At 41.5% G+C, this 27,537-nt stretch overlaps 1 protein-coding gene and 1 long non-coding RNA gene across 6 annotated transcripts in view; one reads left to right on the plus strand and one right to left on the minus strand.

Moving 5' to 3' along the window:
• Positions 1 to 27,537, plus strand: part of ROBO2 (roundabout guidance receptor 2) — a 1,041,091-nt gene that overhangs the window by 587,706 nt on the left and 425,848 nt on the right. Inside the window, exon 1 of one of the 5 annotated variants that reach the window (XM_064643003.1) lies at positions 6,192 to 7,138. The exons of the other annotated variants lie outside the window; for them this stretch is intronic. Coding sequence (XP_064499073.1) covers positions 7,084 to 7,138 — 55 coding nt within the window. The 5' untranslated portion in view covers positions 6,192 to 7,083. Of the gene's footprint in view, positions 1 to 6,191; positions 7,139 to 27,537 lie in introns of those variants that run through there. 5 annotated transcript variants of the gene reach the window in all.
• Positions 1,213 to 4,504, minus strand: LOC135407721 (uncharacterized). The gene is made up of 2 exons (XR_010426988.1): positions 3,294 to 4,504; positions 1,213 to 1,628 (listed from the first exon to the last, which is right to left on the minus strand). It is a non-coding gene; the product is annotated as an uncharacterized LOC135407721 (long non-coding RNA).

Raw genomic sequence — 27,537 nt, forward strand, 5'->3', positions numbered from 1 at the left:
ATCATAGAACCTTAGAAAAATGTGGCTCAGAGGAAACCTCTGGGGATTCTCTCATCTAACTCCAAGGAGGTCCACCTTCAATGTCTAGGGCACTGTCCAATTAAGTTTTGAATACCTCCAGGGACAGTGATTCCTCAGGCACCTGTTTGAAAATGCTGTTTCCTGACCTTTAACTGGAATCCTCCCACATTCCAGCTGGTGTCCAGTGCCTCTTGTCCCATCCCTGGGCACTCTGAAAAGAGTCTGGTTCCACCTGCTCTTTGCAAGTCTGCACAAAATCCAGCAGCTTTGAAACAACTTTGGTCACAGTTTGTGACTGTGATGGGTCCTCTACTCTTCACACTGCGGGTTTTGAGTTCCAGCCACTCCTGCAGTGTGTCACAGATGTATTTCTAACATGTGCTGTTCTTACCCCCTAGTGCAAAGATGCTGTTGCTCTCTGTAATGGCAGCTCCAGGTATCTGAAAGGATGGTGTGCTGCCATCTTTTACTCCACAGGAAAACACAGACCTATGTTTTGCATGGCAGTAAACTTACCCATTTTTGGTGAGTGCCACAACTAGAAGCTTCCTTTCTACTCCCCATTCTGCCCCAGAAAGGAAAAAAATTGACCCTGGTTTTATGTATAATCCATTTTCAAATTCTTTTTTAACTACAAATTGTCTTTCTGCTTTCTTAAATTTTTGACCAAACTGCAAAGTGGAAAAGACACTGTATCTTTTTCTTTTTTTTTAGTGGGTGATAAATGCACATTCATAGAACAAAGGGATAATAGGATGTACAAAATCTTTACATAGTAATATTATATCTATAATGCAAATATTTCTGTTTATTACCTGCTCTGAAACTCTTTTAAAAACAAAATAATCAAGCAGAATTTATTTCAGGTGAGGCTATTTTAAAGATTGTCAAAAAACTGTACCATCTTTCTCTTACCAGTTCTCACTTATTTAATGAGCTAAACCCTAAACTGAGCATATGATGTACAGTAAAAAACTTGCAATAACTTAATTTACCAAATATTTATCTTACCAACAGTATAGATCATTCTTATAATTGCAGTAAGCACTGTAGCTGTACTAGTAATTAAAATTTGTGCAGACATACTAACACAGTCTAGCAAACTAAGGGTATTTCAAAATAGGGTTCTTAGTGTTGCTTGATTGGTATTTCCAGAGGAACACTCTGAAGTCAGATGCCACAACTGAGGAATTTTTAATGTTGAAGCAGAAGGTGACCCTCTGTGCTGCAAGTAAGAGACACCTGTGAGACAGAGAGACAAGCACGTGCTTCCATCACCCTTTTTTTTTTTTTTTTTTTTTTAATCCACAAGAGTGGTTCTAGGAAAGTAGATTAGTCAGAATTGATGTAGCCAGGGACAGCAGAAAAGCTCCTTTTCAGGGGGCTTTGTGAGACAGATCCAGCCACAGCACTTACACTGTTTTAACAACATGTCTTTTCCTGGATTCAGTTCCTGATTTACCTCTGGTGTACAATCTTCCTGTGGAAGACCCTATTGATTGTAGCAGGAATAATAATCATGCTTCAGCATTTATAAGGATTAAAATCTATAAATTCTCTTCTCTCATCATGTATTCAATGGTCAGATGACATCAGAACCCAGTGACCTGGAACAGAAAAGCACAGAGGAAGACACAAGTCTGTTCTCTGGGAAGGTCCATGCTCACTGCCATTTTTTTCCTTTTTTTTTTTTGTGTTTCTGAAGTTGCCCAGCATTACATGCTCTGAATTATCCTCTGGATCCACCTTTTGCTCTGTTCCAGAGCCTAGAAAGACCAGCCTCCTAACTTAACTTAGTTGCCTACATTTAAATTACCTGGTCATCACACCACATATATATTTTTGATATTGAAGATCCCTATTCACTTTCAGCAATTCCCTGGGTGAGTACTTCTGGTATCCATAAGAAATTCTATATGATCCACCTCAATGTAACCTTTCTTCTTGGAGAATATAACAAGTGGTTTTTATGGCAACCAGGAAAGAGGGTATGTTATATACATATGTAACACCAGACATGGCAATGTTGGTTTAGAAGAAAAACCCTGTGAATGGCAGAGCTCACCTGAAGAGAGGGCGATGCTTCGTTCTTTAAACACTGCATCTGATCTTTCATATACTAAATATGTATTTTAATGCAGATCTATAAGTCTAGGAAACAAAGACATGAAATATCAGACTGGGAAAGCAATGAAACCTTTACTTCTACCACTGGCACACACCTGATCTCACCCCTGTTTTTCCAAATTAGTCCTTCCTCATTTGATGATTGACCTCAGTGTGAATCAGGGCAATCTTACTGTGCCATTTCCCTCTTCTAAAGTTCCTCCTCGACAATACTCTTTGAACTGAAGCTTTATGTGCCCCAACACTGACATATCCTTTCCTCATCCTGCTCACCCAAGTGTTTAATCAGGTGGCATATTGCTCATAGCCAAACAAAAAGCTGGCACATTCAGCTCCTCTGTACAGACTTTGCTGTTCAAGCAGAGAACACCTGTCCTGTTGGCCGTGTTCATTGGAGGGTACTGAAAGACCAGAGAGACAAGCATATGTTTTTTTTATTCCAGTATCTGGATCTCATCTTATAATGGAAGCAAACACTGTCCTGAGAACACTGCCCACAGGCCAGTGGCTCTGGTCTGTGACATGTCCTGTGCTTGTAAGACACAACACATGTGAAGCTCTTCTGTAATGTTCCAGATGTCTTTGGATGACCTTTTATTTTATTTTGAGGAACAGTTAACTCTTCTCAAAAAAAAAACCCTAAATCAGTGAAATACATATGAGCAAAATCTATTAGTGAAATTGCTTGATTAAAATTGGCTGAAACTTTTTGAAGTTTTGCAAAGTGTTTAATAGTTTAAAAGTGATATTCTACAGAAGTGAATGAATAAAACAGTAGCAGTTATAATGGATAATCCATTGATTTCCCTGAGAATGTTTATATGAGTCATTATACTCTTCTACAGGTATCTCTGTACCTAAGGGTTTCAAAGACTGCATGTATCTACAAAGTGTTATGGTCTACATCAGCAATTATTAAATTTATCTTAAATTTATTTGAGAAGCAGAAAAATGACTGTACAGTGTGTAGCTGTTTCCCATTTAAAACTTAGCTATAAACAAGCATTTTCACTAACACTGTGTATTTGAAATGTCCACTACAAAGGAAACTTTTCTTTAATATTTCATGTATGTTACACAGACTGTCGTCAGATAGTCATGGTCTTCTTGTTTTGCCAATTCACAAGTAAACTGACAAAGCTCACCCTTTTGATCAGCTGACCCTAATTAGCTTTAATTGTAGCCTTCCTCATCAGTTAGTCTTCAGGTGTAGCAATATATGACCAGCAGGGGAGGGAGGGGATTCTGCCCCTCTGCTCTGCTCTGCTGAGACCCCACCTGCAGTGCTGCCTCCAGCTCTGGGGTCCCCAGCACAGGGAGGACATGGATCTGTTGGAGTGAACCAGAGGAGATCAGTAAATTGATTAGAGGGATGAATCACCTCTGCTATGAAGAAAGGCTGAGAGAATTGGGATTGTTTAGCTTAGAAAAGAGAAGACTTTGCCCACTAAATGTGGTCTTCCAGTACCTGAAGGGAGCCTACAAGAAAGATGGAGGGAGACTTTTGATAAGGGCATGTAGTGACAGGACAAGGGGAATGGCTTTAACCTGAAAGAAAGTAGATTTAGCTTAGGCATTAGGAAAAAATTCTTTACTGTGAGGGTGGTGAGCCAGTGGAACAGGTGGCTGAGGGAAGCTGTGGATGCTCCATCCCTGGAATCTTTCAAGGCCAGGTTAGATGGAGCTCTGAGCAAGCTGGTCTAGTGGAAGGTGTTCCTGCTTATGGCAGGAGGTTTGGAACTAGATGATCTTTCAGGTCCCTTCCAGCCCAGGCCATTCTATTATTCTATAGTATTTATCTGCAGGGCAGATTGTGAGTATAAGGGGACATCGTTCCCTGATTTGCATAAAGAGGCTTTGGAGTTTTCATCTTGGCTTTGTATGGAATACCAATAATTCTCTCAGACACTTAAAAAAAAAAAACAGTGTCTCGTTTGGCGACGGTAAAATAGTTGTCACTGACTGCACACAAGAATCAAGGAAGAATTAACTCGCGGACCATTTTTTATGTGTGTGTGTGGAGGGGGGGAGCCGTGTACATTTTGCAGAAATACTGTTCGGATCTTTTGCGCGGAGGACTGGTTAAAAGAATAAATCTATTATATATAAAATAAAGGGGAAAAGAAAGAAAGCAAGCAAGCAGGACGAGAGGAAAGCTCGGAGCCCCCAAAGCCGCCGCACAAAAGGCAGCGCCGGGCGCGGGGGGGCGGCCGCTGCCCCCGCCCGACAGTAGGGGGCGCTCGGGCTTCACCGAGTGGCGCTGCCGCGGCCCGGGCACGGCGGGACAGCGGGGACAGCGCGGGGCTGCTGTGACACCGCGGGGGCGTGTGTCCCTTCACGGGGCTGCTGTGACACCCTGGGGCTGCTGTGACACCGCGGGGGCGTGTGTCCCTTCACGGGGCTGCTGTGACACCGCGGGGGCGTGTGTCCCTTCACGGGGCTGCTGTGACACCGCGGGGGCGTGTGTCCCTTCACGGGGCTGCTGTGACACCGCGGGGGCGTGTGTCCCTTCACGGGGCTGCTGTGACACCGCGGGGGCGTGTGTCCCTTCACGGGGCTGCTGTGACACCGCGGGGGCGTGTGTCCCTTCACGGGGCTGCTGTGACACCGCGGGGGCGTGTGTCCCTTCACGGGGCTGCTGTGACACCGCGGGGGCGTGTGTCCCTTCACGGGGCTGCTGTGACACCGTGGGGCTGCTGTGACACCGTGGGGGCGTGTGTCCCTTCGCGGGGCTGCTGTGACACCGTGGGGCTGCTGTGACACCGCGGGGGCGTGTGTCCCTTCGCGGGGCTGCTGTGACACCGTGGGGCTGCTGTGACACCGTGGGGGCGTGTGTCCCTTCACGGGGCTGCTGTGACACCCTGGGGGCTGCTGTGACACCGCGGGGGCGTGTGTCCCCTCGCGGGGCTGCTGTGTCCCCCCGCGGGGCCGCGTGTGACACGGTGGGGAGGTGTGTCCTCTCACGGGTCTGTGTGTGTGTGTCCCTTCAGAGGGGGTAGGTGTCCCCTGACGGGCAGCTGTGCCCCCTTAGCGGCGTGTCTGTGCCCCCTTAGCGGCGTGTCTGTGCCCCCTTAGCGGCGTGTCTGTGTCCCTTCACGAGGTGTCTGTGGTTGTGCCCCCCTCACGGGGTGTCTGTGTCCCCATCACGGGGTGTTTGTGCCCCATCACGGGGTGTTTGTGCCCCATCATGGGGCGCCTCTGCCCCCCTCACCGGGTGTCTCTGTCTCCCTCTCGGGCTGTCTCTGCCCCTCTCCGGCACCGGGCGCCGTTAAATTCCGCTTTCTCCGCGTTGCTCCTTCCCTCGTGTCCCTCCCTCTTTCTGCTCTGGTGGTTCGGGGTTTGTTCTGAGCGTGTGGGGGAGAGGGGCTGTTCTCCCTGGTTACTGGGGGCTGAGGCGGCCCCTTCTCCCGTCTCCCTCACCGCCGCCTCCGGGGAACACGAAACTTTCCCGCTGGCGGGAGCTCCGCTGCATCCAAGGGACCCGGGAGGCTGGAGGCTCCTGGGTTTCGGCGGAGCCCGCCGGTCCCACAGGCTCTGTGGGACACGGGCGGTCTTTTGTTTTGTGTTTTATTTTATTTGCCACCTTTTCCACAGAGCGGGCCAGCAGAGAAATCCCTGGGGAATATGCTTTCGAGGGTCTCACTCTCGAGCCGCCCGCGTTATGCGTGCGCGAGGGGAAAATGAATAATTAGAGAACAGTTCCATGAAATCACTTACCGAAAAATTAGCTGCCCATTAAAGGGGAAGCGCTGAGGAGCAATCACGTAAATCCCACCTACACCCAACTGTGGAGGGGAGACAGCGAGCCTGACTCCCAGCCCTAGGGCTGCCGGCTGGCATCGCCGTCCCCGTCTCCCTACCCCGGGAGGAGAGAGAGAGGGACGCGTGGGTGTGGAGCGCAGTGGTTTAGTCCACACCCCGCAGCCTCCCTTCCCCAGGCAGCCTCGGGAGCCGCGCTCATTCTCCTCCCTCTCGCTGCCAGCCGGTGTGTCCGCGGCGGCAGGAGGCGGAGGCGGCGGGAGAGGAGGGGAGGAGAGAGGAGAGGAGCGGAGAGAGGAGCGGCGGACACGCCGGGGCCGCCCGGTAGAGCTGTGGCGGCGGGAGCGCCCCGCACTCCCCGCATCCCACTCACGCCCCGCATCCCCCGCCGCCACCGCTCGGCAGCAGCAGCGGCACCGCGCCGGGGTCCTGCCCTCCAACAGTTCCCGCTCCGCTTTGAGGGAGGAGGGAGGTGTAGGGGACACGGCTTTTTTTTTTTTTTCTTTTTTTTTTCTTTTTTTTTTTTTTTTTGAGGGGATGCTGAGAAAGCAAGCCGTTCCCCTCCCGTGTAGCACATTGCCTGGGCGTTCCTATTATGGAAGTTAAGTGAGAAACTCTGCAGCTTGAACTGATTTGGGGAGAGAAAGGGAGAGAAAAGGGTAGGGGGAGGGCGAGAGGAAAGCAAGATAGCCGAACCAAGCCAATGGTTTTCCTGCAAAGTGCCGGGAAGTTTGTGGAGCACTTTCTAGGAATCAGGTCCTTTCTCAGAGTCTCTCCTTGTCTTCCGAAGAAAGAGCTTGCTTTTGGATTGCCATGGATCCTAAAGAGAGTCTTAGACACACTTGAATAATTCCTCTGCTCGGGCTGGATTGGTGGGAATTTAGGAAGGAGCGTGTGTGCACAGCAGAAGCCTCCGGAGCTCACTCGCTGCTCTAATCTGTATGGATCTAAAAGTGTCACATTCAAGACCTTTGCATCTGCAGCTTTTGATTTCAAGATTTCCCTTTCCACTTTAAGTAGCTGCTAGGAAACTGAAAACTTTTGGACCTACCTCTTACTGGCTTTGGATACTTTTTTCTTTCCCTTTTTTTTTCCTTTTTCTTTTTTTTTTTTTTTTTTTTTTATCTCTGTGGAATTAGTCTCGCAAGCGATCGGGATTGCTTTTACTATGTCAAAATGGGTCTGCTGACGCCACTCCTGCTCTTCGGATTTGCATTTTTTCAAGTCTATGGTAAGTTCTCTTATTTTAGACATGTCATTTCTGTGCAGAAATCCCCTTCATCTGAATCTGATTTGGGACAGCACATGGACGGCATTATAAGCTTTAACGTTACAGAGCCTTAAGTTTGTCCCTGGTATAAAATGATATTTGGGGAGGGAGGGGTCAGAAGAGGGAGGATATATGTTTTCAATAAGCAGTCCTTCCCGTCTGCTAACTTAATGGGAAAGCAGCTCATGAATGGAAGAATGTCAGCTTGAGGTGGCGAGGAGAGAGTAAAAACTACCGTGTTAAATCTTTTATTGGGGGGGTGGGAAGCGGGAACGCGAAAGGAAAGGCAGGGAGCTGTCGTAGCTGGCATTACTTTGCCGCCTTCTATTGTTAAACTTTTCCACCGGGAGAGCCAGCTGATGAAATAAATAGGTTAGCCCTGCCTCGGCTCCAGGTGAGGCGAACTGGCGGGTTTCCAGAGTCCCTCAACGCCTGGTTCGGCGCTGGCGAGCGGCAGGAAGGGAAGGAGGGAGGGAGGGAGGCGGGCTGGGAGCGCGGGGCGGCGGCAGCGCGGCACCGACCACCCCCCTCCACCTCCGCCGTGCCGGGCAGGTGGGGCCGGAGGCTCTTCCCACCGTCTCCCCCCTCATTCCGGGCTTTCCAGAGGGAGTGTTTTCGTGAAGCTCAACAGCCTCTGGGGAAAGAGTGGGTTTCCTTACGCCCCCCCTCCCTCCCCCTTTGGGTCTGCTCTGCAGCGTTTCTTGCGGTTTTCGAGTTTAAGTAACGGCTGGGGAGCTGTAAATGATCATCTCGGGGAAGTACGGTTTAGGAGGGCGAGAACTTCAGTGCAAGGGTAAATTGCCTTTCGAAGTAGGGGTGGGCGCTGTGCTGCCGCGCAGACGGTGGATGCGCCGCAGCAGTTCAAGCACAAGACTAGGAGCGAGCATCCAATTCTCCAGGAGCCTGTGCCGGCACCAGTGCTCCTAGGATTGAGTATTTGCAACGCTAAGCAGTCCTTTAGACTTGAGGTGAATTTAATGACTGGGCCCCTGGCTGGTTTTGCATGTCTGTCAGAGGAAACTTTGTCTCGGGAAGCTGCTCCCAGCATTTACTGTACAGCCCCCAGGCGAGGGCTCTGGGTTTATTGTTTGCAGTCACAGGCAGCTTTGGGTGGTTCTCCACCACCCCCTAGCAAGAAAGGAGGTAGAATAGGTGAGAAGAAGGAGACATTCAAGTACAGTTTTACATCGGTTCCGTAATATGCTCTGCAGTTTAATGTTCAGTAAGAAAATTTCTGTGTAATGTGTGTACGTGCTGCGCAGTAGGAAGTTTTAACTGTGAAAGGGTTTAATAGAACATTTGTGGCAATCAGTGTGGTCATAGTTTTATGCTTGCTCTGTTTTTCTTGCTGTAACATAAGATCCTTAACTTTACGGCCACCGATATGGGAGATAGCTTTGTATACAAACTGCAAACATCAGGCCGTAGAAATGTAATTATTAGTAAGTGTTTAAAATTGTATGTAGCTAGAAGGAATACAATTAAAGTGCTCAGTGGAAGTGACAGAGTGAATCAGAGGAGCTTGGTGTTACAGAATGTAATTAATGTACCAGGCTGTTTGGAGATATATGAAACAAATGCAATTAACCAGCTTGCTGGAACAACAGGAGCAAGACATAATTTATTCGAGTTCTGTCATGGGGAACACAAGTAGAACCTTTGTTCTGGTTTAGCCTTATAGGATGGGGGGGACACACACAGGTGAAGCACGTAGCTAATTTAGAGCTGGACCATTAGATAAAAAAATGCCAAGCAGCTGCCTGGAAGAGATGTGATCCTCCCCTTTTGTGGGAAGATATTGCAAGAGACTGTCAAGTTTGCCTACATTAACAACTCTCTGAAATAAATAAATAAAGAGCCTTGTGGATAGCACATCATGACCAAGTAGAGATAAGCTGTTATTGTCGAAATGACTAACAAGTAGCTTTGAAGAAATACTGGCAGGCAAGCTTGGCAAGCAGTGCTTTTGTCTCTTTAGAAGCATAGTAATTACGATCACATCTTAGGGTGACATATACCACTAGTTGCTTTGAAAAGATCTATATCAACATTAGCACGATTTGTAATGCTTTAGTTTAGGAAAAAAAACAAACCAAAACTTAAGAGATGACTTGTTTAAGAGCTCCTTGGTTTGTTTTCTGTGTTTGAAAGTTACCTTTTAGTGCCTTTCTGCTTTTTACAGATTTTTGTTGTTGGGTTTGGTTGGTTTTTTTTATTTGATCTCTTGGCATGAGGTCCAGACACAGGCACTGTAGCATTTGAGGCATGTTGGCCATGCTTTTCCTTGTGAAGTTAGTTTTGTTTACTGATTCATAACTGATACAGGTCAAAATGATAATATTTTTCTTCTGCAGTTATTTTCACTGCCAATCTTCTTATGACACCTGAAAATTGCAAAGCTCAATGAAAGTGGCAGAAAATATGTGATACTTACATACACATATGTAGATTTTATTTGGTTTATTATTGTGCTTTTGATTTTCCTGCAATGCTGCCCATGTTCCTGCTGTCTGTTCAGGGAAGAATTTTAATTTTCTTTTATTGGAGCTATCAATCTTGGTTGCAGTTCTTGGGAGAAAAAACCCAAACAAAAAAAAATCAAACACATCAAAAAAGCCCAAACAATAAAACCCTCAAACAGTAAAACACCCCACTGACGGATTCTGTACCACAAAATGGAATGGAGTCAAAAGACTCCATGGGTTATTTTTTTACTAGTGTTCAGTTGATTCTTTTCTTTCATTGTTGTGTGTTTTGGTTATCTTTCTTCCAATCATTAATAAAACTTAAAAGGAAAAGTATTAACAAAGTTCACAACTTCTGTGAGCACAGGTTTTAGTGGGACAAATTGTGCCTTGGTAGGACTCAGAAGTGCTTTCAATGACAATGATAACCTTTTATGTCAGAGCTGGCTTTTGGCCATAGTCCCTTGAAAACTGCAGGTGTGACACTCTTGGATGGGTGATGGTGTTAAAGATACATGAGAATAATTCTGTAAAACCAGCATTTTATCTCCATATTGATATATATCAAAAGCACTTATTTTCTTAATGACAAGTATGCATTTGAAATGGTAGAGTGGCTGAAGCATCCTGTATTTATTTCTCTTTTTTTTTTAAATTTATTTCTTCATGCCAATGAACTACACATCTGTGGCCTTGTGCTGGTCCCTGTTGCCTGTTGGAGAACATGGCTTACATATAAAGCTAGAGTATATTCTTCCAGTGGGTATTTGAGCTGACAGGGTCTTGATCTCTCCTGTGAGTTTTGCTGTTGATGGATAACCTTTGCTTCTGTGGAATGTGTGCATTTTAATGCATTGAGAGTAAAATTCTGAAGTGGAGAGTTTGCAGCTTTATTTCCTTGAGCTTGTTCTTCCATAAGATCCAATTCTGCAGAGTATTTGTTTCCATATCCCATCCATAATCTCACTGAAATTAATAAGAATTTAAACATGTGTTCCAAGTTAATCATATGTTTTGAAACTTTGCTGAGTAGGGGATGACTTTATGCCCATAATGAATAACTTATGCTGAATTAGTCTTAAGATTTTGCTTTCTTTACTTCCTGTCTGGTAAGTTGTTATTGCAACAACATATATTTATGTGCTGAAGATAGGCAGTGAGGAAACCCTGCCATTGTACTTTCAGAGATGGGTATGTTTGAGAACTATTGTGAAAATCCAAATAATTTGATTTTTGTCTTTGCTAATTTGTAACTCTGCAAGAGGTCTGATACCCCACAAATCTTTCAGAAACGTTGGACATGGGGAATTTAAAACTTTTGTGTGAGTTGCACTTACTGTGTTAGTCCTTCCATTAGGAACTTTCTGCAGTGATGAGATTGATGGTGCTCAAGGAAAGTAAGTTTTAGCCACGCAGGCTAAAGATGTGTAACCTTTAAAGCAGACAAAAGGATTGAAGTACATTTTTAAGGAGGCGTAAAAAGCATCAAGGAGATGTGCCAAAAAATGTGATGAGAGGAAATAGAGGCTTTGGCTGGTCTGTCCAGTCAACTCTGTTTCCAGGAGCTGCTTTTCCATAGCAATGTGGGCTCCTAGCCTTAGACTCAAGATGTGCTCTGTCCGCTCCTGAACCATTTAGTGGAAATTACTAAAGAGTATGGAATGGCTTTTTAGCCATTTGCTACCCTTGAATTGCTATTCAAATATTGATCTGGGCTAAATAGATTGCTAACAGGTTCTGTACATTCTGTTTCAGCCACCTAAGAGGAACACTGCTGTCAGGTTTTATCTGTTATCTCAGCTGGCATGGCAGAGGTTGCTCTTCCTGTGGCTGCCATCTGGCTCACCACCTCTCCCATCAACCTTGTGGAGGATATTTAGTAATCATATTGATGCTGTTTCTTGCCAAGAGGCTCAGTTGCTGGTGTGCTTTTTCTACATTTCTATAGAGATCCCTTTATTTTGCAAGAAGAAGAAGAAGAAGAAGCCATAAGAAAACAAGTATTTTCTCTTGCCAAATAAATAAACGTGTTGGCTTTTTGGTTCTGACTGAACAGAAATTTCTTACATGTAACTGCTGAGTTTTTACAGAATGCTTATTGTTACCTGAGGTTTCCTGCACTTACAGGAAAGTAACCTGAGGTTTAACTGTTACCTGAGGTTTCCTGCACTTTACAGTACAAATACCTTGTATGTTCAAAACAATTCCTCTACATTTTGGTACATAGAAGGGTATGGAATCTGATCTTAGGTCACTACTTGTCTGAGAATCTTTAGGATAGCTTTTATGCAGGGTAGTCATGGGGACTGTTAGTTATGAGACCTTTGCAAAATAATTGTATAGAAATCAAGTTTTGTAGATGCATATTTTTGTCTCACCATTTTTACTCTCACATCTGAGTTCTACTACATAATGCAAATTGTGAACTCTCTGCCCTTGAAGTCACATGTTCAGAAATAAGAGTGAGTTGTTAATGTTATCCTCACCTCAAACCTTTTCCTTAACAAAATAACTGCTAATCATCCGTGGTTAATAATTTTTGTTGTTATAGTGGATAATTAAACAGGCCCCATTAATTTAGGTCCTGATTCTGCACCACTGAAATCTGTTAACAGTTTTGCTGTTTAGACCTTTGTGTGGAAGGCTGTGAAAGCAGACAGTGATATCTTGACTTACTGTAAGTCAAGGCTCACATCTTAGTTCAGGTAATGTAATCCTGCTGCAAGAGGAAGCTGGTTTGTTGCTCTATTCCTCCATGGAGACAGCTCCCAAATACCAGAGGGTACAAGTGCACGTTGATGCCTCAGTTCTGGATAGTCCTTACTTGTTCCTATATGCCTCTCTTTACTAGTGCAGAGTACCCCTTTGTAACCAAAAATGTGCTTCTTGTGCTGGGTTGTGTGTGTAAAGATATGCATTCTTGATATTTTTTCAAGCCAAAAGTTCCTGAAGTAAGAAATGGCTTTTTAATTCCATCTCTGCAGCTTATCTTGGCTTTGCTGCCGTGGAAGAGATCCAAGATGTGCTCTTAATTTTATTAAAATAACAACCTTTCTCAATAAATACATGAACAACAATAGACAAACTAACCAGTAGTACTCATGTAATAACCTGCTGATATGTATATTGAGCCACTGTGCTTTGGTGGCTGGACCTAACTGAGATTCATCTCTGGGTTATGGACAAATGTGATGTGAGGATATTAATCTAAACAACGTCTTGGCAGAAGTATCTTCGCTGTGTGCATTGAACTTGAAGTTCTATACCACTCTTCCCCAGCTGAACTAACTGACCAAGAGTTATTGCAGATCCCTGAGTTAATACACCTGTTTAACTGGGGTTTGAGAGAACTTTCTGCCAATGTACCAGCTAGGTTGGCAAACATTCTTCCTTGTTTGTCTTGCTGTTTCTACCAGGACACGCTGTGTCTTTGTCTTGCTGCTAACTGAAGGTCACCATTATCTGATGGTTCCAGTGTGTATTTTGTAACCCATCGAGACTGTGTGCATACAGGTGCTACTGCACACTTCTCATGCTATTATTTGTCCTAGTTGTGGAGAGACTCATTCATCTCTGTGTGAATGACGACTGGAAAAACACAAAGTGTTTTCAGATTCGTTCCTCATCATTTACAGGTGCTCATTGCTTAAGACACTATTCAAAGCTTGATTTGGAGCAACCTTAATGGTATGTGATATCTGCTTGCATGTTTACCCTTGTCCTTACACATAAAAACTCTTCCAGAGACCAGCACTGAAAAGGTTGGAAGCTGCTGCTTCACCCCATGGTGTCAGAAAAAGAGAAAACACAAAATGTGTTTCCCAAAATAATGATGATTCCTCCTGCTTTTAGTGAGCCTTCATTGTACCCCTTCACTTCCAGCAGAGTTCTTCAGTCTGAAGAATGTCCTTCAGTGAAGGACAGTGGTCTGCCATTGCACTATTTCATACTTTGTTATAATTTACTTTTATTTTCTCTCGTCACTGTTTCTTAGATTAACTCGGAGAACAGTTTATTTGGTCTGATACATGGAAATGAACTGGTAGGATGAGTGGGGGTGCCAGGAACTGTCTGGTCTCACTCATTAGAGTTGACCTGGATGATTGTGCCACCATGTCCACTGCAGCATATGTGGTCTTTTCATTTGTATTTCTTTGTATTTGTATTTTCATTGTGTCGTGTGCCAAGGTGAGAAGAGCATCTCTCTAATGTGCTTGTCATAAATGCAGATTGGACAAATAAGTAAAGAATAAATGGCCAGCAGCAAGTTGTAAAACACAGTGAGCTGTAGTTCACTTCTATTAATCACTTGCCATTGATTGCAAGAGAAACTGAGGAGAAAAAATTTAACCTTTTAAAACCAAAATGTCAGGTAACTAACATCAGTCAGCTTGTTTCTCATTCATAGTGAATGGAGGGACTGTTCATGCCAGGGTACCAAAGGTACTTTTTTAGTGCTGTGAAAATATCAGGAGTTAAGAAGTAGTTACAGGAAGTATTTTAATGCTGTAATCATGGGTTCTCAAGCTGTCATTCTGTGCAGTTTCAAAGGTCCACATGCCCCATAGCCCACATGACTTCATCCTGGCAAAAGGAGTGGTCAGTTTTAACAGTGTATGTTTTATCCCAAAGAGAACTCCGTAACTAAAGGATGGACAATAGTGTCTTTCCTGTCAGCATTAGGAAAAATTCAAATGGCATAGCAAAGTAGAAGTGGGATAGTAGCCTGATTCCAGGTCCATGGCTTGATGGATTAGAGGGCTACCCCTCTTTGAAGCATGAAGGGGGAGAGAGAGACTGTCAGAGGAGCTGGGCTGAAGAGCACGTGGCTGGGTTAGGTATGAGGAATGAACAGGGCAGCAAAGCACTACTGTCATGCTTCACATGGTAGTGCTGATCCCTGAAAACTTCAGGGTTCCTTTATACACAGTATGTTTAGGCTTTTATCATTGCTGTGTCATTTCTGCATCACTTACCCATGAAGGGAATAAGCTTTTTTGTTTAACTGTTTTAATCCAGATTTGTTTGGAGTGGCTGCAAGGAAACACTAAATTGTAATTTGATGCAGTGAACTAAGGTCTTTGCTGGTTTTAACCTGATACACTGCAGAAGTGGTGTGATAGATTGGCTGGGAGGTTTTGTATACACATTTTTACAATATGTAGGAAGAATTCAGTGGACTAACTAAAACAGTTGTTTTATGTCAAGGCAACAGCTACTAAATGAAGGACTTTCAAGGGGAAAAAAAATAACTATCAGAAGTACTGGAGGCTGCATTTTACCCTTGATCTACTGCATCTGTTCTGTTACCAAACTGGATTTTAAATTATAAAGCTTTGATTTTAAGCTAGTCCATGTGATTTGTCTATTCAAATTTATGTCTGAATAACAAACTTCCGTGTTTTCTTTTCTTTTTCTTGAATTTGTTTCATCATCTTAAACTCTACATTGTGGTCTTTGCCTAATGAGACCAGACAGTTTATTCTGTAAGATCAAGTCCTATCTATGGGATAAAATCCATGCATTTGTAATAGGAAGATCCTGTGATAAAATTGTCTTTTAGTGCTATTGTCTTTAAATATCTATAAGAGTAATTTTCTGTGAGTGTACATCTAACTTAAAAAAAAACCAAACCAAACAACCTATGTGGAGAGATCATTAGAAGTGTGTATAGATATAATTAAAGAAAATAACTTTTGAAATTGTAAGAAATATAATTTATCTCTCTGGAGGGAAAACTCAAAACAATATTAGGAACCATTAGAACACTGAATTAAAGGAAAATGAAATGTGTGACAAGTAGACAAACATAATTTAATATGAATGAGTGTAAAACAGAACTGTTTATTATTATTATTTACTGAATCTTTTTTGACAAGTGCTCAATTTGGAATGAAATGCAAGAGAACATATGTCTGGCTTTGTATGACCCCAAATTTCTCTGTTCTCCCTTTCAGTAGACAACATGCCTTTTTCCCCTAAGTGATTTTTGGTTGCTAGGAGAAGTGCAATAGTCTGTCCTGCTCTTACCCAGCAGTAAAACCGAAAAGAGTATTGAGATAAAGAGAGGGGCAAGGCACAGTATTGGGCATGAATCACAAGTTGTCTCTAGTGTGTCCACTGTGTTGCCACTTTTTCTTTGAAAACTTTTGTTTTTGCTATTGGTGTTCCTTTTCAGCTCATCTCTCAAAGCCATTCAGAAAGTAAAAAAAAAAAAAAAAGTGCTGTTGAGAGTCCTCTCAGAGGAACAAAAAGAGGAGGGGGAGACTTAGAGACTTATTCATGGGGCCACAGTGGTAGCAATGCACAACTCAATGAATAGCTTCAGTCAGCTGCTGTTAAAACTGGGTGATTGATACCTTCTGCTTTTTGCTAGGGCTAGAAAAGTAGGCAGAAAGTCTTCACAGTGGTCCTGCCAGTCTTAGTGCAAGATACTAGAGTTGGTTGCAAACTATTTCAAACTTCAGTGTATTCACTATTCCTGAAGTATTCGGGGAGTAATGTTGCAAACATGCTACTCTTGCTTTAGTTGGTGAAACCCTTTATTCACTTTCTAAATCGTGCTTTTTCAATTGACTGTGGACTGTGGTGAGAATCCCTTGATCATCACTTCCTATAATGCTCTAAAAGCAGGCTTACCCAAATGTCATTGGCTACTTTTAAACCTTTGCAGTCAGAAATGGTTTTATGTGGCTAGATGGTGTAACAGGTCTCAGTGATTAGACAATATTGTCTATATTGATAGGCTGTTGAAATCATGAGAGTTATGACAGATTTCACTCGAAATTGGTTACAGAATGAATGCATAGACAAAATATTCTTTCCTCCAGTGCTTAATGAAACAGCCTAATGAGCAGTCTTAAAGCAATGATTATATCTCTCAAGAAAGACTGCTGAAGAGGTCATGTGTGTGAATCCTGTGAATGAGGAAACAGAGCACGTGACTACAGAGAGCTGTGATTTGGGCTGTCCCAACAGATGACTGCCTGCAAACAGAGCAGGCTTCTGCATTATTCCTTAGCAGGAGTAAGTGCTGAGTGGCAAAAGGTCTCATTACCAGCTTAGAATATTGTGTTGACTCAATTTAGCAACATGCAGATAACAGAGAAATTCAGCGATGATGTACTTGGAAAAATAGTGCAGCAACTTGTAATGATTGTTATTCCAATTGGATCTTAACAGGTTTCACCCATATTTTCAAGGCTGTTGGGTGACCTGGCAGTACTGGATTCAATCCCAGTGTAATTTAATGGAATCTGTGTCCCTGTAGGTCAGGGCTGAATTTGCCCAAGGGGAAAGATGGAGATGTAAGAGTTGTAAGTTAGAGCCAGTTCCCTGTAATTTATCTTAAGAGCTGCTAATGGGGGTGGGAGTGTGTGTGGTATTCTTTTGTGTGTGGTGTTTTTTTTCTTCCTGTTCCACAGAGACTTCAGAAGTAATTTAAATACCATCCACAGTACAACTGAGTTTTCAGTTACTTCCATGAAAAAGCTGCAAGTGCTGAGACCAAGAATTTTCCCTCATAAATTACAGCAGATGTTGCCTCAGTCATTCTTTAGTGTTAGCCCTGGTGCACTGTTGTCTTTCTTCCTGCTGAGTCCTCTTTCCTGCTGAGAACTGCATGGGAAAGCAGACATGGTTTGGTCACTGCACGTGGATATGGGTTGGCATATTCAGATTAACTGTTAACATGTTAATATAAAGGATGTATAAAGGTATCACTCAGGAACCTCTCATGGCAGAAGGTGTAGTGAGTTTGGTCTCTAAGAGCACAGCTGATGGTGGGATAGGTGTGCAATTGTTAACAGTGGAGGAAGAAGGGGTTGACTTGAACTCTTGTTGCTGTTTGCTGCTGCATCTGTTTACCTGACAATCAAAAACAAGGCATCTTTTTAGGTCCAGGAGGATGAGAATGGTAGAATCATGGACCATTAAATCTGTCTTCTAGTAATAATTTTCTTCCCTGTTGCTTGATAGTCCTGCCACACTGCATTATAAAGGAAAAAAGAGGTAAAAGGGAATTCAGCACTGCTGGGTTTGGGACAGGGGCTGGTGGGGAGCAGGCACTGCTGCAGTGAAACACTGAGCTATGCCTGTCCTTCCTCATCCTTTCCCTACTACAAACCACTACACCCTCTGTCCTAACCTGTGTGTTTCTGGGAGTCTAAATATGGTAGGGAAGGAGTCAGGATAGAAGTGGTAGCTGTGAACCTGTCTTAAACAGGAGAAAACCCCTTGTTGCATGGTGATATTCAGCTGTATATCTTTCCTGTTCTTGCATTTCCCTCTTCATTCCACTTAACTTGCTGAATGAAGGATCGTTCTCCAGAGAACTCATCTGTCCTCCAGAGGCCAGTTCATTTGTAGAATAAACTTCTTTCAGATTAACTAATATAGATCTATTTAAATAAGGAGCAGCTTATAGCCAAGATAATGAAATGGAAAAGGGAGAAAGGCAGGTTTGGGTGCATTTTTCCTGTCATGATATGAAACAAATTTATGGCCATTTCTTAAACTTTCTTTCTCCCCTCCTGTTAAATCTATTTCCTAGTTTTGCTATAATGAAAGATGGGAGTATCTTGCTTGTCAAGTTTCAAATATGAAATCTCCTTGCTGTCAATGCTTCGTGTTTCTAATTCTAGAACTTTTTCCTCTCCATAGGCCAGAAAATGAGAAACTCCTTTGCTTACTACACAGAAATTACTGAAGTTGAAACTTTTAGATTTATTCTGGGCTGTGGAGAAAAATGTGCTCTTCTGTTTACAGATTTTCATTCCCTGTGCTGTTTGTCTGCTACTTCTGCCCATGTTCCACATTTCATTCATGTCACTGGCCTCCTTATATTTCATAGCTGAAGACTTTGTTCTATCTTGTTTTCTTGTAAGTTGATTTAGTTCCCAGCTTTTTTTCTGTTCTCTTGATTCTTCTCTGGCTGGTTTAGGTTGCTATTTTCTGACCAAGTTGCTTGAATATGAAGAATGAAAGGACTGAAATAACTGGAAGGGTTGGGGGGAAAGCAGTGTTGGTGAGAGAGTTACTATTATAAGTAACTATCCCTTGGCAGGATTACTTGGTGAATTCTGTGTGCATAGGTAAAGTTCTGTGGAGGTGTAATCTTCTGCCAGGCCTAGCAAGTGGCTTGAGGAAAATAAAATAAATGTAAAAAGTTTACAGGCATAAGCCATATTTTGTGTGAAGTTGGAAAGAGACACCTTCCTGGACATTTAGCCATGTCTTAAATCTACCTTTCAGTTTTGAAGCACGTTTCCACTTCTATCTATAAACGTAGATAACTATGTTTATAAGTGATTTTTTAAGTTTTCTGTTCTTAAAAGGGGTTGAACTTTATCCATTTATAAAATACCCAGACATAGATAGGCAATCAACTCGAAGTATCTTCTAGGTGAAAGTTTGTTGTTTGGGGGATTTTTTCTAATTCCCAGTTGATCTCAGTTTTACTGACGAACAAATGTTATTATTTGTAGTGTAATGTACCTGAAATCCTGACTCAGCAGAAAATGCTGGGAATTTTGTCATCAGCATCAGTGGGGCCACAACTTTGTTTTTGGAGTGGTTGGCAATGTGGGAGGCAAGTGCTGGGAAGGAAGTGTAGTTAGCAGCTTGAGAAAGAAGTCTGTAACACCATGAAAACTAAATTATTTCATCTTCAAATGGAGGCTGGCTGTTGACTTACAGAAAGCACTTTTAGCTGTGTCTGCCCTGAGGACTAAAATGTTCACTATTAGGGCAGCCACCAATCTATTTCAAAACCAATTTGTAATAAATTTGCAAATTAGGAAGGCAGATGCATTATTTGGCAACAAGTTTCCTTCATGCCTCTTAGCATTTGTGACCAGGTGTCTCGGTGTCTTACTGGACTGCTTGGTGTTCCCAAAGCAGTGATGAGGATGGAAGAAATTCTGACACTCTTTGGATGAAGAGTTATAACTCATTTGAATAATTATGTTATTATAAGTGTAATAAATTTCCTAACTCTCCTGAATACAGGAGTTATCAGACATTTGAAGGGGATAGAATCATAGAATCATTAAGGTTGGAAAAGACCTCCAAGGTGAGTTAGTCCAATCTCTGACCAGTTACCACTGTCACCTAGACCATGGCACTGAGTACCACGGCCAGTAGTTCCTTGAACACCTCCAGGAATGGTGACTCCACCACTTCCCTGGGCTGCCCATTCCAATGTTTAACAGCCCTTCCAGTGAAGACATTGTTCATCCTGTGCACTGAGTACCTGCAGAGGAAACACATTCTCTAATATTCTATGCTGAATGTGCAGAAGGCTTTTCAGATCATAGTTGATTTGCATATATTAAAGCTCCTTTAATGAATTGGTATGAATTGGTTGCATATGCATGTGATATAAATAAAACCTAACTGGATGTTATAAGCCAAAGAAATAAATCAGCCAGTGATTTTAATGCATGTATTCTTGGTAAAATTGTCTTGGAAAGCTATAAATGGGTATTGCTTATTACTTTAGCTTGCATTTATTTTTGCTTTAAATGGAAAATGAAACTATTGTTAACAGACCTTAAAATCACTTGGAGGGTGTTTACTGAGATAATTTTGAGGAAAAGAACGCATATAATTCTGAAAATATTTTTTAATGGTGTCGTAGTGTTGGGACAAGTAAATAAATTATGAGTACAAATGACTAAAGATTTTTCTTTCATGTCTTCAACAAAAATTAGGTGCAGGGTTTACAAGCACTTTTCCAAGTGCTATGAGTCACTTTTTAGTGGGAAAAGCCATATAGAAGAGGGAAAAAAATAATAAAAATCAGAGTAGCCGTTTCGATAAATATCGAAGTAAAGGAAACATAATAGAAAAATAAATAACCATCTTACAGACATGTCATTATCTTCTTTTACTCCTTTCCAAATATGTCAAAATCAGCAAAAATACTGCTGTGGTTTCAGTAACATCTTTATTGAAGTAGGTCTTGCTTGTTTTGTTTTACTTTTCCAGTAACGGAAGAGCTTTTGCTCTGTAAGGATTTTTGGAAGCTTCGCTTGCTGCCAGTAAATATGGCAACAATAGGATAGGAGATCAGCCCATAAAGTGTTTGAGGAATATATACATAATATAATGGAGGTGCCACTGGCTCTTATTCCCCTTCCCCCTCTTGGGAGAAAACAGATACGTGTGCTTCAGGATCCTTCCCTTGATGAAATGAGATGGACAATGACGACAGGGCTGGCAGCATGGCTGTCTCTTTGATAGACCAAGCATTTGGGGCTTTTAGAGAAATATTGGTAACACCCAGTATTCCCACCATCTGGCACTTCTTGCTCACTCCTGTGAGGTGCTTTGGAGGTGAGTGAGATGTGCTTCCTAAGAAGTTCAATGTGACGGAATTCAGAATATCGAGACTTGGTGAGATTCCTTTATTATATAAGTGGTGAACAAAAGCAGTAAGGAGAGAGAGGTACAGCTGCTGATTTCTTGTACTCTGTAGAGTTGTAACTTTTGCCTGCACAAGCAGAGATTCATAGTGTACCTTACAATATATATTTAGGTTTATTTTTAATCTTTCAAGTGGTCGGAGCAGTTGGACTAACTTTGCAGTAGAAACATCAGAATACCTGCAAACTAGATAGCAGAATGATTTTTTTCACTAATCCTTCCAACTAAGTTAAATTTCATCTTAGCCTCAGTATAACTAGCTTCTCCTTTCAAGCAAAGAAGTTATTTATTTCCAACACAGATTTTACAATGCAGGATACAATTTCATGCCTAGAGATTCAAATAAGAACACAGACCAAACAAATAAATCTCCTCAGACAGAGAAGAGATTTCAAAGTCCCTTCAAAATATATTGTGAGATTTCCATGCCTGCAAATAATAGAACTTCGTTTTTGTTAAAAACTTGTAGTGAATGGAATTAAATTTCTGTATAATAAATCTTAATTGGAATTCTAAGAGCTGTTACATAGCCAACACAAAGAATCTTTTGGGCCTCAAACAAACTAGGCAGCTGAACAATATAAAATTAAAATCCACTGAATGTTTATTTGTTTTTATATTGTGAATTAGAGTGTGCAAGTCTTGACAGTTTGTAGCCAAACTAGACCTGTGTGTAGGGACACTACTGTAGCCTGTTCAGTAGCTGGACATGCACTTAGAGTAATGGGAAAACACAAAGTGTTAAAAGAAGAATCCCTGATGTATCTCAAAACCAGCACTGAAAACACCAAGTAGAGGATGACAAATCTTGACTCTGCTTGCCTCCATTCATTGGAAGGCCTCTTTAAATTAAAGGTACAGGTAAGACTTGATGTCTTAACTCTATATTCTCCATGAACTGTTGGGTCCCAAGTTATGATAAAACACGGATAAGTCTTCTGAAGTTGGTTTATTATGCCCCATGTATTGGTGACATACCTTGGATTCCATGGGCTAGTACTTCTCTAGGCATATCCTATCAAATTTGTTTGCTCTGAGCAAAGATTTATGGGTTGTGAACTCCCCCAGCTCTATCACAAGAGGGTGCCATAGGTGAAGAAGGCAGTTGTCCACTTGTGCATTGGAGTGAGTTCACCATGTGTGTGTAAAGCAGACTGTCTCCTCTGTCAGGCTGTCTCCTTTTGCAGTCTTCCTGATTAGTAGATCTTGGTCAAAACCATGAGTATTGTGGGCTCTAAACTGACAAAGCTGTGTGATGTTCTTGCACAGGGTTTGCCTGAGTGTTGAATGACACATCGGTAGGGATGACACAGCAGGAATGCTGGTTTCATAAATTTGGGTGGAATTTGTCTGTAATTTAAATTACAGACAGCTCTTGTCTCTTGTGAGAATATTCTTTTGAGGAATTATTTTAATTCTTTCATTCACTAATCTTTGTTCCTTCATTTAGTGTTTCATTCTATTGTGTGTGTGTGTTTCAAAATGCTTTTCAATTCAAGCAGCTCTTGGGTGAGTGGAAATCTGATGTCACTTATTAGTGTTATTTGTAAGCTAGAAGTGATCTCCTAATTTGAGGAATTTCAATTATCATCATGCCTCGTATTGATTAGGTTTTGTTATTTTAGGGCAACTGGCCACCTTTGCAAACCATAATAGGACTGTTGAGACTCAGCCACTGATGAAATGGCACACAGCTTTTTCTTTTATACATGAGATAGAAACCTTACAGTTTTGAGGGTAAAAATGTAATCTGCAAGATACAATTTTAAAAATGAAGGAGTGAGGTTTATATTTATGGGTGGATTGTTGGATCAAGTGGTGGCCTTTCACCTCTAAGGCAACAGCTTAAATTAATCCTTAGATGCTAAGTTAATTGAGATAAATGGTTTTACCTCTGTCCCTGGTGTAAAGTAGTCCATATTACAAAATTGCCATACATCTGTTTGTGCAAACTTGGCATAATTGGCATTCTCTTAGGAATGAATTGACATCGAAACTGGACTATTTCTTATTGCTTAGGAAAGTGTTCCATCTAGGTCAGGGTAAATGTCATTGTCAGGTCTGTGAAGGAAATCTGCTCCTGCCTCTTTTAATAATCCATAGCTCATAGATTTGTCAAAAATGTTCTAAGTGCTATAGCTATTCTTTTAAATAAAATAAACCCCCTTTGGAGTAAAGAGAGTAAATCAGTATGAGACTGGCCCTTATTTTCTTACATCTGGTTGGAATTCGGATGCTTAGAGATGTTAAAATTACCTAACTTACCATTTGCTCATGACAGACTTCCAGGATTGTCTTTTGAACTTCATGAAAGATGAATGTGTGGAGAGAAATATAACTTAATGTAGAATACATTATATTTACTGAGGACCAGGTTGAATTTGAGTGAAGGAAAGCAGCTGGCTTTCCTTCCCCATTTTCCTTGGAGGATCTGTAGGAATTGCAATTCATTCTCTTTTCTATTATTGTGAGGGTTTATCAAATTTCTTTTCATATGAAGAACTTGAAAAGTACTTTACATAGTAATCTTTTGTTCATTTTTATAAAATATAAAGACTTACAATTATAAAGGAATCAGAAAAACTACCTCGTGTCCATAGCAGGGTTTTGTATAAGGAGTTAGCATAGATGTCTTAAATCAGTAAATTTTGTGCTACATGTTAGGTCAAATTTAAATATAATTTTCAAAGAATGCACCTTTGTTTCAGTAACAGGTGTCTGGGTGAACAGGAGGGGAGGAGAGAGAATTGGGAAGAAAAAAACCTTTCCCCCCATTTTCATAATCCTCAAAAAAACATGGACTGAACTGTCTTATCATAATATTCATGCTAGTTAGTTACTGTGATTTCTAAAGATAGTAGATGGATAGAAATCTGTGGTAAAATTCCTTAGATGGGCAGCTTTAATGAAACAGGCATCTCATGTGGTCTTTTGCTGTGTCATGTGCAGAACTAACTGGCAGGAATGGGAGATGTGAGCTGTTGTAAGCCTTAAGTAGCTAAAAGGGATTAACTTTGCACAGAGGATTTACTAATGAAGACATTGCACTTAGACACACAGAAGGAAAGGAAAGTGAATTGTTGATCCAGAAATTATCCACTTGTCCTAAATGTGCTTTTGTTTTTTTTTTTTCATTCTACTTGCAAATTTAGTTTATTGTATAAATGTAATTGGATCTTATTCTCATATGGTGTTTTCATGCTTTTGTAGTAGTTTCATAATAACTGGCAGTCAGTAAGATACCAGTATATAACTTGTTTTCAAAATGATGATGCAGGTGATTCTAATCTTCTCTGGGATTTGTTGGGGGGGAAAAACGACTTTTTTTTTAATTGAATACTCTTACTTTGCATCTGTTCTGTAAACAACCCTCAGCTTTTTAGCTGGAGGCCAGGTGAGCATGATCAAGGCTTAAAAAGGGAACAAATCAAAGCCCAAGTAAGGAAAAGGTTCTCTACTGAACTGCAGGAAGGCATGGTGACAACTGGTTTCGTGGTCAGTCTGTCTCTGAATACTGACTTTTGGGTAATTATTAATTGTGAAGGGCAGGAGGAGCTGCACATGGCTGGGTAACCCCTTTCATCACATTTTGGTTTTTTCTTGAAAGATTCATGATCTTGTTAGAACACATTAACTTTGTAGGCTGAGATTAAGCAGGTACCAAGAAGTTAAGAAACGTGCCTGTCGCCTCGGATTCCTTCCCTCGCTTTCTTCTCATATCAGCTGCAGCTTCTGCAGTGAAATGGGTGTCCTTGATCTATATTTCACATGCACCTTTACTGCAAAGGGTTGAAGCAGATTCTAATGTATTTTAGACTTACTCACTTTTTGTGCTTTTTAAAATATTCTGTTTGCTACTTGTTTTACTATATGTTTATACATGTGCACACCCACATACTAAATTGAAGTTATTAAATGAGGTGTTGTAATACAGGTGTTCTATTCTACTACTATTCACTTCTAGAAGTGCTATTTGTAATGAAGGGTCCTGTTTTTATCAGATCCAATATAACAGTGAGCAGTCATTTAAGAAGTAGGTTTCAAATAAGGAACAGTAAAGCTATTGCTCTGGCAACCAGAGTATGTTCTCTAGAACTGTGTAAGCTCCTAAGGACTAGTAAGTGTGTGTGTCATTCCAAAAGAAGTTTATCCAAGCTTTCCAGTATATAATAAAACTTTGCTCTCACAAATTATTAATGCTGGTCTTATGCACTTTTTAATATACATTGTATGTACTTTCTTTTATAAGTTATTATTATAGATTATTTGTTTTGTAGGTTATCCCTGTTACTTAGCTCAGTGCAAGTTCTCAGACATTACTATATATGATTAATTTTTGTAAAAAAAATCACTAAGGTGTGGCTGGGTCACAGCAAACTATCCCCCTGTTTATCTACCAAGAGACAATGTATTTTGGAAAGGGAAAAAATGGGGCAAGCACTTTGAGTCCTTCCCAGCCTCTAAGTGTTTGTGGCTTGTTGACTTCCTGAGGTGCTGTCTTTGTGGTTAACTTCTCCTGTGAATTTAGCCTGTTGTTTGGTTTTGGTGTTTTTTAGCCCAGTACTTATTTGCTCTTTGGTTTTTGAGGTTTTTCTTAGTAGAAGTAACAGAATCATTCCAGCAAACCATTTCCTGCAGTATTAGCTGGTATCTCTCCACAGATCAGTTCTCTGGCCCAGTGTTATTAAAAAAGTACTGACAGAACTAAAGAAATCACTAGAGATGTGTTTTCTTGCTGCATTCAAATGAAGGAATATTAAATAACAAACATAAGCGTGGCACCTGTTGAGCAGGACACCCAAACAGGTTTGAAAGTGCACTCAGTTCTGAAGTTTATTGAACCACCACAGTGATTTTCTCTAAAAAGGCAGTGATATGATCATTTGAGGTAGTTGCATTGATATTGATGTTAACCTTTAGCATAGCTGATAAGCTGACTTTCTTTTGGCAGGCATCACTAATAGGAGGCTCTGTGCTGTCCTGAATAATTTTCCTCACAATTAGCAGCATTGATCGTGGAGGTGTAGCAGCAGCTGAAGTTCCTTGAGGCAATCAGTGAGGGAGACTCACACTTGAACCAGGAGTCAGTTGTTCTCAGTTGGCCATTATAGCAGTCCCTTTCTTCTAGTCCTTGTTTGTTGATTCTTAAAAGCAGTTTATTCCTCATGCTTAGATGTATTTCTCACACTTCCAAGGCAAGCAGTGAAAGGCAAGGCTCACCAAGCTGTTCTGTGTAAGATCATCTCTATTTGGTAAGTCATTCTGGATGTGAAGATAACCTGTAAATTATTTTTGTATAGAGACACAATGTCCTGATATCTCAAATATAATAAAAACTATGGTGGGATTATTTTTGTTTGGGGGTAGAGTGAGGGAAAGGTCAAAATAATTTCCAGTTGAAAAGCTGCCTTTATCCAATTTTCAATTAATATTGATTAATACTAATGAAGTGGGCTCCAGGAGAGGATTTACATACGTCTTCTGCCTACTTAAAGAAATGGGTCATTTTTATGGAAGTTAGAAAAATTTCCCTGTGCTTTTTAGTGCAGACATCTCACCTACTGAACACACTTAAAAGCAAAAGATTGATGCTGGTGTGGGGGAATAGACTGGAGAGAAGAGAGTACGGTGTGAGAGACCATCTTGTGTTAAATGCACATCTTCATATGACTCTTGGTTTGACTCTTTCTTCATTACCTTTGTTATCTAGTGTAGGAACTGGTGATGGCTCATTTTTACAAAAATCCACTCTTGAGTTTTGGTGAAAAACATAATCTTTCTTACAGTCATTTGAGCTTGTATCCAGCTTTCTCTTGGCTGTAACATTCTCTCAAATGATTTTCTTCATTGTACTATTAAGAAGGGATTCATCAGGTGGGCATTGCTGTTCTTAAACTTCCATGGGGTGTGGTAGAACAATATGGAAGATTTAAAAGAAGGGATAAGAACAGGTCAAAAGTGCACAGGTGGGTTACAGTCACTGAGTGCCTGGGAGACTGTGCCAGCACTTGCCCTCCAGCTCTCCTCTGTTATGAGGAGAGCTGGAGGAAGCAGTGATGAGGACAGCAGTCTTTCAGTGCACAGCATTTGTTGGGCTTTATTTGTCTTTAAGGGGTCATCTCAGATGACAGCAGACTCTATTTGTTGGTTTTTAATCAACTTGTTTAATCAACTTGTTTCAAGGATGCTTGAAATGTAATGGGATGACCATTTTTTTGTTTGTTTGTTTGAGAAACAGCATGCAGGCAGCAAAGCAACATTTGACTTTTCTGATAAAGGTGACAGGAACACAATGTGTAGTCCTGTAAGTAAATATAAATCACAGAGTCCCTGTAAATCCTCCATTATTGATGGTGCTGTTGGTCTTTCTAGTGGCTGCTACATTCTGAGATGTGGTGGGAGGCACTGCAGTTGTGTTCACAACACAGCAAAGGCCTTGTCTGAAGTTAAGCCTCCTCTGACAAAGTG

This window comes from Pseudopipra pipra, chromosome 2 (assembly GCF_036250125.1).
Source record: "Pseudopipra pipra isolate bDixPip1 chromosome 2, bDixPip1.hap1, whole genome shotgun sequence".
NCBI classification, from domain to species: Eukaryota; Metazoa; Chordata; class Aves; order Passeriformes; family Pipridae; genus Pseudopipra; species Pseudopipra pipra.